Source organism: Oncorhynchus mykiss, chromosome 9, assembly GCF_013265735.2.
Source record: "Oncorhynchus mykiss isolate Arlee chromosome 9, USDA_OmykA_1.1, whole genome shotgun sequence".
Lineage (NCBI taxonomy): Eukaryota > Metazoa > Chordata > Actinopteri > Salmoniformes > Salmonidae > Oncorhynchus > Oncorhynchus mykiss.
The window spans coordinates 40358058-40371974 of NC_048573.1; the positions used below are offsets into that span (position 1 = coordinate 40358058).

The 13917-nt window shown below is 43.8% G+C and overlaps 1 protein-coding gene across 1 annotated transcript; it reads left to right on the forward strand.

The window, feature by feature from the left end:
- Positions 1-727: 727 nt before the first annotated feature.
- LOC110532067 (zinc finger protein 33A-like) lies at positions 728-13281 on the forward strand. The gene is made up of 2 exons (XM_021615676.2): positions 728-1029; positions 11639-13281. Exons 1-2 carry the CDS (start codon positions 864-866, stop codon positions 12802-12804), a joined length of 1332 nt encoding a protein of 443 aa, XP_021471351.2. The 5' UTR covers positions 728-863; the 3' UTR covers positions 12805-13281.
- The last annotated feature ends 636 nt before the right edge of the window (positions 13282-13917 follow it).

Consider the following 13917-nt stretch of genomic DNA (forward strand, 5'->3'; position numbering starts at 1 on the left):
ATCTGAACTCATCATGAGGGGCCGCAGTTGCTCGCGGGTATGTTGATCCGAGGGCCTTCAAACGTTGCCCATCCATGACATAGGACAGTGGGTTAAGTCTTGCAATGCGAACAGATTGAAGAGGGCCTCCTCTGGAGAGAAGCTCTGCAGCCTGAATCTCCACCTCCGGCAGGTGTATTTGCTCTGAGTGATGTAAGATGACCGTTTTGCCCAAAGCAGTAGCTCCCTTGCTACCTGGTGCAGTGCCATTGACCTCAGTCCGCCCTGGCGGTTGATATGTGTAACCACGGTTGTGTTGTCTGTCCATATGTTGTCCTCTCAGTACTGGGAAGAAGTGCCGGAGTGCAAGGGGAACCGCCTTGAGCTCCAGTACGTTCATGTGAGTTGTCCATGTTGCTGACCCTACACCTACTCCATTTTAAATTCAAGCTGTAACGCAACAAAAATGTGGAATAAGTCAAGGGGTACGAATACTTTCTGAAGGCACTGTAGTTATCGTCTCCCTTTACTACTGGTCTGTAGGATGCCTTGCCCATGTCGATAGCGACGCTGAATTCCTTGACTAGAACACGGAAGTAGCATTGGAGACGACTTTGTCCAATATATCTATAACTAACCCAAGATAGTTGATCTGTGTCGTTTAGTGGGTGCAAATGAAGCATAGTGGAAAGAACATGCAAGTAGGTGGGTGAAGCTCCTACTGGCGTGTTGTAGAACGTTTTAGGGAACGCCTCCTCTGTGAAGTGCGCCTGTGCACAAACCCATTCTGTCTGTATTGATGTTGCATGTAATTGTGTGGAGTAAAGAATGACATAGCCTACTGTCGGAACTAAATTACCTACCTAACTCACATTCGACTGAAAATGTATCAACTACAGTTATTGCGCGTGTTTTTAAATGAGCGTTTAACCGCGGCTGCTGTGGAGATTTTCGGGGCAGTTGAGAAAACGGTAGTGGAGTACCAGGAGGAGAATGATCGGCTACGGAGACTGCTGTGGATCACACCAGAGATAAAACAACGTAGAATAGGTTCGTATGCTATTCCACTGATATATAGTTCTACTCAAGCAATTAACTGTTTAATTAAGCTACCAGCGATCACCGTTTCAACCATGCTAAAGGAGTTGTTTTGAAACTTTTACCGTACATGGATAAAAACAATGTCTGCGTCGCGAAAACGTTTGTTTACGGATGTAACCGTGGTTCTCTGATTAGAGAACGACACATGGGAACTCTTTTCCAGTTCACGCGATGTGATGGAGATGCTTAATATCAAACATGTTTACGGTCACGCCACACCCTTACTGTACCCACGTGATATGTCACCATAACAGGCGGGGTGGTCTCTATTACTCCACTTGAACCCCACAGAGGCGAACGACATGAAAGCTATGCAATTACTCAACTCTTTTTATTATTATTTGTATATCTTTTTAAAAGTTTTATTGCAGAAAAAACAGTATACAGACAGACAATGATAACATATGTTAGGGGCTACAGAAAATTACAGATTATACAAAGACCTTAAAAGAAACACACATATCGATTGTTTTAACAGCTTTCTTATTAGAAGAATGTAGAATGGTCTTAATGTACTGCTCTAATTCCTTATAGAAAACACGGAAGAGTGTTTTTTTTATTAGTGAATTTACATGTATGAATATAAGATTTTGCCATTAGCGCAGTAAAATTGAAGTAAAATTGTTTTTCTTTATCTTTATTATAGTTAAGGAAACCGGGCAGCACATTCTCCCATAAAAAAACCCGAAAGTCATCAAGAATGTTAAAAATGATAAATCTATGAATATCTTTCTGTTTTCTTCAATAATATGTATGCCATTTAATGAGCATCTTTCCTGATGATCCTTAGATATGGTAATCCCAGGGTATGTTACTTTTTCCTTGACTGGAATATTGTATATAGAGGGTATCACATAGTCTTTAACAGCAAACAATTCACAACCGTAATAGGGAAAGACCAGATGCTTTGGTCACATCGACTGCTCTAGGAATCTGGTCAGCATCTTTCAAAAAGAGGGTGGGGTCATCTGCAAGCTGATTTATGGTAATATCTCTATTAGAAATGATATCGCTGGATTTAACAAAACTTGTAAGAAGTTGGGTTGCAAGCAGGAAGAGGTAAGGTGAAATTGGGTGACCTTGCTATTCCTCATGAAGCCAGATTGGGTCTCTTCTATAATTGAGTCCAATACTGCCTTAATTCTTTTTGCAAATATAGAGGCTAATATTTTGTGGTCCTTATGTACGCCAATTATCGAGGAGAACCAAGTCTTTTTTGGGCTTAGTTATTCATGTAATCAGACCTTGAGTCAAACTGGGAGGGAGAGCATTATTTGCAATGCTTTCAGAAAAGTCCTCCAACGGAAATGGGGCTAACTGTTGAAAAAAAGTTTTGTAAAACTCAGTCCCAGGAGACTTATTTTTTTAAGGTGTTCAATAGAATAAATGATTTATTCAACTATAATAGGGTCATCACACTGTTCCCTCTCAGCCTCCCCAATATATTTCACATCCCCCAGAGAGTCAAAAGAAAAGAGTTGAGGAAACCTCACAATACTAAGAACTATATAAATTCATGTAGAAGTTGCAGCTAAAGTTGGAGATTAATTTGGGATCACATTTAATTGTTGAATTGTATTATTTTTAGAGTGGTATTTTTATAACCTGAAAAAATAAGATGAGTTTTGTTCACCCTCCTCTAGCAGCTTCTTCCTAGATCTGAGAAAGGCTCCCTCTGCTTTCAGTTTATACATATCATCCAACTTGTGTTGTAGCTCAAACAGAACAGATTTGTCCTCCTCTGAGAGACTTTCAACATGCTTTTGAACAAGAGAGGTGATCTTTGTAATTACACTTTCTTCCTCAGCTCTCCTCGTCTTGACAAGAATACTCCCATATTTTCTTAAATATTTTCTAACCTCATATTTAAAAAGCTCCCAGTTATTACTGTATGAATTGTCATTTATAGCTTTGTTCCAGAAGTGTGTAATTAAATTGTTTATCTCCATCTTGACCAACTCGTGTTTTAATAAAGAGCTATTCAGCTTCCAGTAGGATGCTCTGCCAAGGCCATTATCAGAGATGAAAAGTTTAAATAAATAGCTCTATGATCAGTAAGGGGGGTGTCAAGGATGTTAACAAAAATACCCTGTTTATCAAAACATTTAGACACCAGCCAAAAATCTATGCGTGATTGTCTGGAGCGTGCCTTATTACTCCAAGTGGATGTAAGGCAGAAGCAACATGAGCAGTCGCTTAGGACCCCAGACCACTCATAATAATAATAATGATGCATTAAAAAATACACTACCGTTCAAAAGTTTGGGGTCATTTAGAAATGTCCTTGTATTTGAAAAATAAGCAAAAATGTTGGTCCATTAAAATAACATCAAATTGATCAGAAATACAGTGTAGACATTTTTAATGTTGTAAATTACTATTGTAGCTGGAAATGGCAGATTTGTTATGCAATATCTACATAGGCGTACAGAGGCCCATGATCATCAAATCAAATTTTATTGGCCACATACACATGGTTAGCAGATGTTAATGCGAGTGTAGCAAAATGCTTGTGCTTCTAGTTCCGACTATGCAGCAAGTGATCTAACAAATTCACAACAACTACCTGATACACACAAATACACACAAATGTAAGGGGATGAATGAGAATATGTACATATAAATATATGGATGAGCAATGGCGTGCGGCATATGCAAGATGCAGTAGATGGTGAAGAATACAGTATATACACATGAGATGAGTAATGTAGGATATGTAAACATTATTAAAGTGCCGTTATTTAAAGTGACTAGTGATGTCTTTATTGAGTCCGTTTAATTAAGTAGCCAGAGATTTGAGTATGTATGTTGGCAGCAGCCTCTCTATGTTAGTGATGGCTGTTTAACAGTCTGATGGCCTTGAGATAGAAGCTGTTTTTCAGTCTCTCGGTCCCAGCTATGATGCACCTGTACTGACCTCGCCTTCTGGATGATAGCAGGGTGAACAGGCAGTGGCTCGGGTGGTTGTTGTCCTTGATTATTTTTTTGGCCTTCCTGTGACATCAGGTGCTGTAGGTGTCCTGGAGGGCAGGTAGTTTGCCCCCGGTGATGCGTTGTGCAGTCCGTACTACCCTCTGGAGAGCCTTGAGGTTGAAGGCGGTGCAATTGCCGTACCAGGCGGGTGATACAGCCCGACAGGATGCTCTCGATTGTGCATCTGTAAAAGTTTGTGAGTGTTTTAGATGACAAGCCAAATTTCTTCTGCCTCCTGAGGTTGAAAAGGCGCTGTTGCGCCTTCTTCACCACGCTGTCTGTGTGGGTGGACAATTTCAGTTTGTCCGTGATGTGTACGCTGAGGAACTTAAAACTTTCCACCTTCTCCACTACTGTCCCGTCGATGTGGATAGGGGGTGCTACCTCTGCTGTTTCCTGAAGTCCACGATTATCTCCTTTGTTTTGTTGACGTTGAGTGAGAGGTTATTTTCCTGACACCACACCCGAGGGCCCTCTTCTCCTCCCTGTAGGCTGTCTCGTCGTTGTTGGTAATAAGGCCTACCACTGTAGTGTCGTTTGCAAACTTGACGATTGAGTTGGAAGCGTGCATGGCCACGCTTTCATGGGTGAACAGGGAGTATAGGAGAGGGCTGAGAACACACCCTTGTGGGGCCCCAGTGTTGAGGATCAGCGGGGTGGAGATGTTGTTTCCTACCTTCACCACCTGGGGCAGCCCGTCACAAAGTCCAGGACCCAGTTGCACAGGGCGGTGTCGAGACCCAGGGTCTTGAGCTTAATGACAAGTTTGGAGGATACTATGGTGTTAAATGATGAGCTGTAGTCAATGAACAGCATTCTTACATACGTATTCCTCTTGTCCATATGGGATGGGGCAGGGTGATGCATCATCAGTGGGCCTATTGGGGCGGTAAGACAATTGGAGTGGGTATAGGGTATCAGGTACGGTGGAGGTGGAGGTGATATGGTCCTTGACAAGTCTCTCAAAGCACTTCATGATGACGGAAGTGAGTGCAATGGGGCGATAGTAATTTAGTTCAGTTACCTTAGCTTTCTTGGGAACAGGCACAATGGTGGCCATTTTGAAGCATGTGGGGACAACAGACTGGGATAGGGAGAGATTGAATATGTCATAAACACACCAGCCAGCTGGTCTGCGCATGCTCTGAGGACGCGGCTAGTGATGCCGTCTGGGCCGGCAGTCTTGCAAGGGTTAACACGTTAAAATGTTTTACTCACATTGGCCACGGAGAAGGAGAGCCCACAGGCTTTGGTAGAGGTCCGTGTCAGTGGCACTGTATTGTCCTCAAAGAGAGCAAAGAAGTTGTTTAATTTGTCTGGGAGCAAGACGTTGATGTCTGCGACGGGGCTGGTTTTCTTTTTGTAATCCGTGATTGACTGTAGACCCTGCCACATACGTCTCGTGTTTTAGCCGTTGAATTGCGACTCTACTTTCTCTCTATACTGACGCTTTGCTTGTTTGATTACCTTGCGGAGGAAATAGCTGCACTGTTTGTATTCAGTCGTGTTTCCGGTCGCCTTGCCATGATTAAAAGCGGTGGTTCGCACTTTCAGTTTTGTGCAGATGCTGCCATCAATCCACGGTTTCTGGTTAGGGAAGGTTTTAATGGTCACAGAGGGTACGACATCTCCGATGCACTTACTAATAAACCTGCTTACCGAGTCAGCATATACATCAAAGTTATTGTCAGAGGCAATCCGGAACATATCCCAGTCCACGTGATCGAAGCAACCATCACTCCTGTGTTCCAATGGCACGTTATGTTAGCTAATCCAAGTTTATAATTTAATCATTAGAAATTTGATCATTTGAAAACCCTTTTGCAATTATGTTATCACAGCTGAAAGCTGTTGTTCTGATTTAAGAAGCAACAAAACTTCTTTAGACTAGTTGAGTATCTGGAGCAGGGATGTGGCTCAAAAGGGCTAGATTACAGGCTCAAAATGGCTAGAAACAAAGAACTTTCTTCTGAAACTCGTCAGTCTATTCTTGTTCTGAGAAATGAAGGCTACTCCATGCAAGAAATTGCCAAGAAACTGAAGATCTCGTACAACGCTGTGTTCTACTCCCATCACAGAACAGTGCAAACTGGCTCTAACCTGAATAGAAAGAGGAGTGGGAGGCCCCGGTGCACAACTGAGCAAGAGGACAAGTACATTAGAGTGTCTGGTTTGAGAAACAGAGGCCTCACAAATCCTCAACTGGCAGCTTCATTAAATAGTAACCGCAAAACACAGTGAGTCTCCGGGATGCTAGCCTTCTAGGCAGAGTTCATCTGACCAGTGTCTGTGTTCTTTTGCCCATCTTAATCTTTTCTTTTTATTAGCCAGTCTGAGATATGGCTTTTTCTTTGCAACTCTGCCCAGAAGGTTGTGGCTATTGTCTCTGGCTGCGATTAGATTAATCCACGAAGACTCAGTCTCAAGTCAAAGTCGAGTCCCGAGTCTTGAGGTTCCAAGTCCAAGTCAAGTCTCAAGTAATTTTTTTCTTCTATCAAATCCAGTCTTGGGTGGGTGTAGTCCAACTTGCAGCAGTACAGATCGAGTCCAGGGCCCATGAAGTGACCATGCCCCTGGTGTAGTATGTTATCACACTGTGTAGAGTCGGTCTACCTTCTGCACTGTATGATTTTGACACTGTAGTGGTAATCAAATGTGCCAGTCCCTGCTTTGAGACAGGGTGCCCTTTGGTGTTCTCCCCATAACGCACAACAAAAACTGTTCTGTTTGACCAACATTTCTAGCTGCAGCAAGATAGGCACTCAATGCCATAACCGGGCAAAGTGTATGCAACTCACAAATCTCCTGTGAGGGCTGGTTAACGTTAGGTAAGAATGCTGGAGTTGGCCGAAGCACTGCCTTAGATCCATCTTCTGCTAAATTGAGGCATGATGGATGGGGTAGAAAGCACGCTTAACTTAAAAAATTGCCAATAGAACGCTCACATAGCTCAAGTGAAGACGGGCTCAAATGGTGGGCACATAAGTGATTGTAGGACAACGTACAACTCCTATGAGGGTACTGAAGGAGCTTTGCTGGTCCGTAACCTGCGGGCACCATTCATGAATTGCGATACAAGAGGGTTTGCCTATGGTGATGCACCTGCAATCTGGTCATGACCCATAAAGATGGGTACCATATACACTTTGAATGTATAAGGGTACTACCCTGTAGCCACAAGCTCCGGGAGGAAAGTCAAAATGTCATAAATTGGGCAGGTGATTCTGCATGGTCGACACACCACTTCCTGAACACATTCCACATTCCAGGAATACAGGGTTAGAGTAAAGGATGCCTGTCTGCCTGAATTGTATCAATTACCAAGGAGGTCAACCCTGCAGCTACAAGGCGGCCACACCCACACCTTCGGTATGCTGGGTTTGGGGTGCCAAAGCTTGCCTTTCGACTTGTGATAGGAGGTCCGCTTGAAGAGAGATGTGGAGCAACAAGTATAACTGATGCGCTCTCGAGGCTGATCGTCCTCAAAACCTGAGGGACCAAGGTATTTGGTGGAAACGCATACATCAGCCCCCTTGGCCGTCTGTGTGATAGGGCATCAACCCCGAGTGCGCCTGCTGGACCCTTTATGGAGAACCACATAGGACAGGGACGGGCAACTTTGATGGGGGTAGGGCCCACAAAAAATCTGAACTCATCATGAGGGGCCGCAGTTGCTCGCGGGTATGTTGATCCGAGGGCCTTCAAACGTTGCCCATCCATGACATAGGACAGTGGGTTAAGTCTTGCAATGCGAACAGATTGAAGAGGGCCTCCTCTGGAGAGAAGCTCTGCAGCCTGAATCTCCACCTCCGGCAGGTGTATTTGCTCTGAGTGATGTAAGATGACCGTTTTGCCCAAAGCAGTAGCTCCCTTGCTACCTGGTGCAGTGCCATTGACCTCAGTCCGCCCTGGCGGTTGATATGTGTAACCACGGTTGTGTTGTCTGTCCATATGTTGTCCTCTCAGTACTGGGAAGAAGTGCCGGAGTGCAAGGGGAACCGCCTTGAGCTCCAGTACGTTCATGTGAGTTGTCCATGTTGCTGACCCTACACCATGAACCCCTGACTGGTTCAAGACTGCTCCCCATCCCTGTATGGAGGTGTCTGTGGTCAAAGTCGCCTGGTTGTGAACTGCGCCTAGGGGAACTCCACTAGGAATTTGAAGCGCCATTGTATTGCTCCCCAGCAACTCGTTGAAACTGTCAGCTTTTTGTTTTTGTCCCTTCCGGGACATAAATTGTGTTTGTTCTACCAGCACTGTATTTGGCCACATTGGGAGCAAGCCCAATGGTATAGCATGGACTGCAGCAGTTAGGAGGCCTAAGAGCCTCTGACTCTCTAATGCTGTCACCTGTTTTCTCAGTTTGAATGTTGAAAGTCAATTTTTCAAAGATACCACTATTTCTGGAGAGAGTGTTGCTCACATGATTTGAGTGTACAGTGTCAAGCCCAGGAAGTGGGGACCAGAGAACTCTTTTCCAAGTTCATTGTTCATCCCAACTCTGAGAGGTGATGTGAGACCATGGATGTGTATGCCAAGGATTGGTGATCCTGCACATATTAGCCAATCGTCTAAGTAGTTCAGGACCCTGACTCCTGCTTGGTGAACAGGAGCTAGCACTGCGCTTATCCACTTTGAAAATGCGACCGGCGAGCGAAAGGACGAATGGTAGAACGCAAAACTAAAAAACGTGTTTTTCGAAGTCAAATCTCAGTCATTTTCTGTGTGCTGGTAGAATTGGGATATGAATGTATGCGTCGTTCCGGTCCGCTGTGGTGAACCAATCGCCTGGTTGTACTGACTGAATGGGGAAATGGACAAAACCATTTTCATCTGCACCATGAACTGTAGATATGCTTGGCATGGCAGGGGTTTTGTCATTTGGCGTGCTCCAAGTGCATTGGAGCTCATGCACAGAGTCTTTGAACAACAGGAGAACGGAATTCATCAAACTTGGATGTGGATACCATGGCAGTAGGTGCATGTTCCACATTGAGCTTCCTGCTTGCCCTCTCAAAGATTTCAGACAATGATATTTTCTAGTCAACCGTCACTGCCAGGCCGGTGGCTGAGACTGGACGATGCTAGGGCTGTGGTACATAGCATCAGAGTACTCATAGTCTGTGTCATAAGAGTGGGAGGCTGTTTTGGACAGAACATCAGTGTCATCCGATTCAACAACCACTCTCCGTTCAGAGGTAAGGGTTGGGTTTGGTACCGGCAGGGGAAGCCTGGCCAGAATATGCTCGAAGGCAGACCCTATGGTTGCCGTACAACTGTCCAGTGACTTAATCTCCTTGCACATCTCAGTGCATTGAGATTTGTGTCTACGCGAGGATCCGTGATGGGATTTATTGGGGTTTGGAATGATCATTGATTTGTGTAGCAGACTCATCTGATAAATATCCGGAGGCTCCGCCCCCCAAAGCGTGCAAGTCGAGATTTCGATGCTTTGATTTTTTGACAGTGAGTGCAAGACCTGCTACCCTGTGCAGCTGCTTGAGCATGTTCAGTTCCCAAGCAAAACATGCAAAGTGTATCCTCATCTGAGGCTGGGAGTTGGATTTTCACATAATTGAGGTGTATTCCAAGACAAAGGTAACAAAAAATTGCTTTTTGTTTTGGTGTGTCTCGTGTATTCTTTCGATTGCCTCAGTATCGGTTTCGGATGCTTTGAGAGAAAGTTATACTTACTTTTGGCACCGACCTGTCATGCTTTGGGGTCGAGACTCCCGCCTAAATATTTATCAAGGTCCGGGCTCGAAACTCCCGCCCATATTAAGCTATCTTACTGGCACAGTCAAGCGTGTACTGTCAGTCTCGGCGTTGGTCGACCCGGTAGCCTATAGCACAGCTCTGTGATCACAGCAATACTCGAAGCGAGGGAGTGGTAATGGTGGTGTGGCAGTCAAGACTTCCTCAGTACGACATCCTCGTCGACCCACTGTGCTGTCAGACGCAGCATGCTCATGCGGCTGACATCGCTGGTCCAAATGTCAGTCTTGAAGCTAATAGCAGTAGCAAGTAGCTCAGGGATGTGCATTTCAACAATACTGTGTAACTCCGGTAGGGCAACAACTGAAAAATAGCGCCTACTTGGTAGTGTGTACCGGGGCTCGAAGTGCTTGACCAGTCGGCGAATAGCACCACCACAATTCATAAATGTAATATCAACAACCCATAAAGTCCACCCTCTTCTCACTGTGACGGTCCGTGTTCCCATACCAAACTGTAATGGATGATGTGAGAATGCTCTGTATGATGGTTGTGTAAAACTGAACCAGCAGCTGTTGTTTAACCTTGTACTTTTTCAGTTGTCTTAGAAAGTACAGTCTCTGCTGGGCCTTCTTGATGATGTGGTTGGAGTTGATGTCCCATTTCAGTAAGTCGCTGATGTAAGTGCCGACTAATTTGAAATAATCTGTCAGTGTTATTGGTTGGTCAGTGAATATGACGGGAGCCTTGAGGTTCTTTCTTCTCCTGTAGTCTATTGCAATCTCTGTGGTTTTTGAAGCGTTGAGCATGAGGTCGTTGTCCTTACACTACGTCACCGTCCGAGCCACTTCACAGTGATACTGTGTTTCATTGTTGTCTGTGATGAGGCTGACTATGGTAGTGTCGTCAGCATATTTAAAGACCTTAACTGAGGTCTCCTGAGATGTAAACTGGTTCATGAAGAGAGAGTAGAGCAGAGGGGACAGCACGCAGCCCTGTGGTGCACCAGTACTGAGGGTCAGAGAACAAGATGTCAGATTGTTTAAATTGATATTCTGGCTTCCCTTGCATTCAATGCTACTAGCATCAACAATGTCATACTCTTTATGACCAGACCACATCAGATAGATGGCCTACACATACAGAGACATAGGAGCGCTGTTTCGCTCGCTTGGATGCTTTCTCCAGTGAGATACATTCAGCCTCTTGCAAATTGGCGAAAAATTGCCCCCACGTGCAAAGCTGTCATCCAGGCACAGGGTGGCTACTTTGTTTAACACTTCTTTGGTTACTACATGATTCCATGTGTTATTTCATATTTTTGATGTCTTCACTATTATTCTACAATATAGAAAAAAGTATTTTATTTTATTTAAAAAAACCTTGAATGAGTAGGTGTCCAAACTTTTGACTGGTATTGTATATATTTTATTTTGACATGGTCTATTGATCCAGGAGACACCAGATTCTTCTTCTTCTGTGCTATTATTTGCTATTTATCTTGAATCGTGTTATTTTTATATTGTCGTGTCTCAGTAGGTCACTAGGCTATCAATAGGAGCTAAGCGCAATGGTCAGGTCACTCTGGGGAAGACATCAGCTTGACATTGAAATGTCAGTCCCTTGAATTCATCCTGAACAATGGATTAAAGTGGCAAATAAGAAACTCATCTCTGCCTTTTTTGTTTAGTGCTCCAACTCCTTTCTGCCACGAATTAGTCCTTTTCAACGTTTTACTTGGTAAGCCCTTTTGTTGGATATTTGTCATTGTTGTCGGGAATCCATCCTACTTTCTTTTGTTTGCTGTAGCACGGAGGCCTACCTTAACTCCTATATAGCTAACCTCTGCTCCTCCTCCCCTTCCCTACAGACTCCCTGCAGCTCTCTCTCACAGTATCTGAAGAGGAGTTTCTCCCTGAGCAGCAGCACTGTGAGCCGGAGTGGAGCCCCAGTCTGGGGCAGGAGGACCCCGAGCCCACACAGATTAAAGAGGAACAGGAGGAAGTCAGGACCAGTCAGAAGGAAGAGCAGCTTCAAGGGCTGGAGGCTGATATCATAGAGTTCCAATTCACTCCTTCCTGTGTGAAAAGTGAATGTGATCAGGAGGACCCACTTTGGTCCTTGACTCTTCCCCAAACCCAGACTGTGGAAAACAGAGAGTGTGACTCTATACCAGTGGATCTCAAACCTTTTGGCACTGTGATTCACCCAAAGAGTCTCGCCATTCCCCGTAACCCTCCAGATAATGATAGCAATGCCTCCAGCCACAGCTCAGCCATAAGCAGAGACCCAGTAGGACTTGACAGCAGCCCACAATTGGATTCCAGCCCACCATTGGAGAAACGTTCTTCCAAACCCAGCATGACGTCTAGAAAAACTCACCGCTGCTGTGACTGTGGTGAAATGTTTGCTCCAAAAGCTGACCTGCTGAGTCATGTAACTCTAAACAAGAAGAGACCCAGGGAATGCAGCTTCTGCAAAACCTGTACACTGAAGGCCCATGTCCGACTCTGTCACATGGAGAAACCCTGCACCTGCCCTGATTGTGGCAAGTCATTCAAATACAAAGGAGATCTGTCCAGGCACATGAGGATTCACACAGGAGAGAAATATTTTAGCTGTGGTGACTGTGGGAAAAGTTTCAGTCTCAAGGGGAACCTAATGAAGCATAAACTGACTCACACAGGAGCAAAACCATTTAGCTGTGGTGACTGTGGGAAGAGCTTCAATCGGAAGGAGAACCTAACCATGCATATACGTACTCACACAGGAGAGAAGCCATTTAGCTGTGTCGACTGTGGGAAAAGCTTCAGTCTCAAGGGGAACCTAATGAAGCATAAACTGACTCACACGGGAGCAAAACCATTTAGCTGTGGTGACTGTGGGAAGAGCTTCTCTGTCAAGGGGAATCTAACCACGCACAAGCTGACTCACACAGGGGAAAAACCATTTACCTGTGGTGACTGTGGGAAGAGCTTCAATCGCAAGAAAACCCTAACCATGCATACGTATTCACACAGGGGAGAAATCATTTAACTGTAGTGGCTGGGAAAAGCTTCAGCGTCAAGAGGAACCTAATTGTGCACAAACGGACTCACACAGGGGAGAAACCATTTAGCTGTGGTGACTGTGAGAAAAGCTTCAGTCGGAAAGGGGACCGAGAGGGGCTCATACTGACTCAAACAAGAAATAAACACTTTTAATGTGGTGACTCCAGGAAAGATTTAATGTCAAGGGGAATCTAACCACTCATAAACTGACAAAGGAGTGAAACAACATGGCTACTCAGTCTGGTAAAAGCACGTCCACAAAGAAACTGAAGAAAACTGAAAGAAAAATGTAATTAAGACATAGAGATCTGTCAGTAGATGGCAATAAAAAGGCAGGATGTGGACAACACTTTTAGGAAAAGCAAAGCAACTCTGGATCATTAATGCTGTGGGTTTCAGATAAATAGATCTATAATGGATACTTTTGTAATACGTATGTAAATAAAGTTTGATTTAACTTGAATGATGACTGGAAGTGTGTGGAGACATTTTCCTTCCAGCACCTTCACTAATCTATTGGGTGTGCGGTAGATTCTGCCTATTATCTACATGGTATTTTCATCACATGTAAAATATATAGAATAATAAAATAAGATTTGAAAAAAAATACAATTTGAATGACATATCTGTAAAACATGGTCCTAAATATAACCATTTATAAATAATAACATTTGTGTTTAATATGAAGCTTTCAGCATGAAATATCTTTTATCTTTTGACTTTTATTTATCTTACTATGTCTTTGTTTTAAATGTTTTAGCGCAGTTGTGAAAAAAGTCAATAGTTGGAAGAGTTGCAGAGGGAATTGAAAATAATGCCATTGTTAATTAATACTTTTTTGGGGTATTAATTAGGCTATTTTCTCTTGAAACATATGGTCTCTACTAGAAACTCATGAACAATATGGACACAGATATAAAAAAAAGTTATACTTTATATTATTAGAAATTTTAAGTTATTCAAAGTCAAATTTATTCAAGTATAAATTACCATAGATTGCCATAGATTACCTGTTTAATTACCAACAATGATGGTAACACTAGTCATTTACCGGTAGTTTTACAACCCAAGGCCAGACTGCTGTTATTGACACATTAAA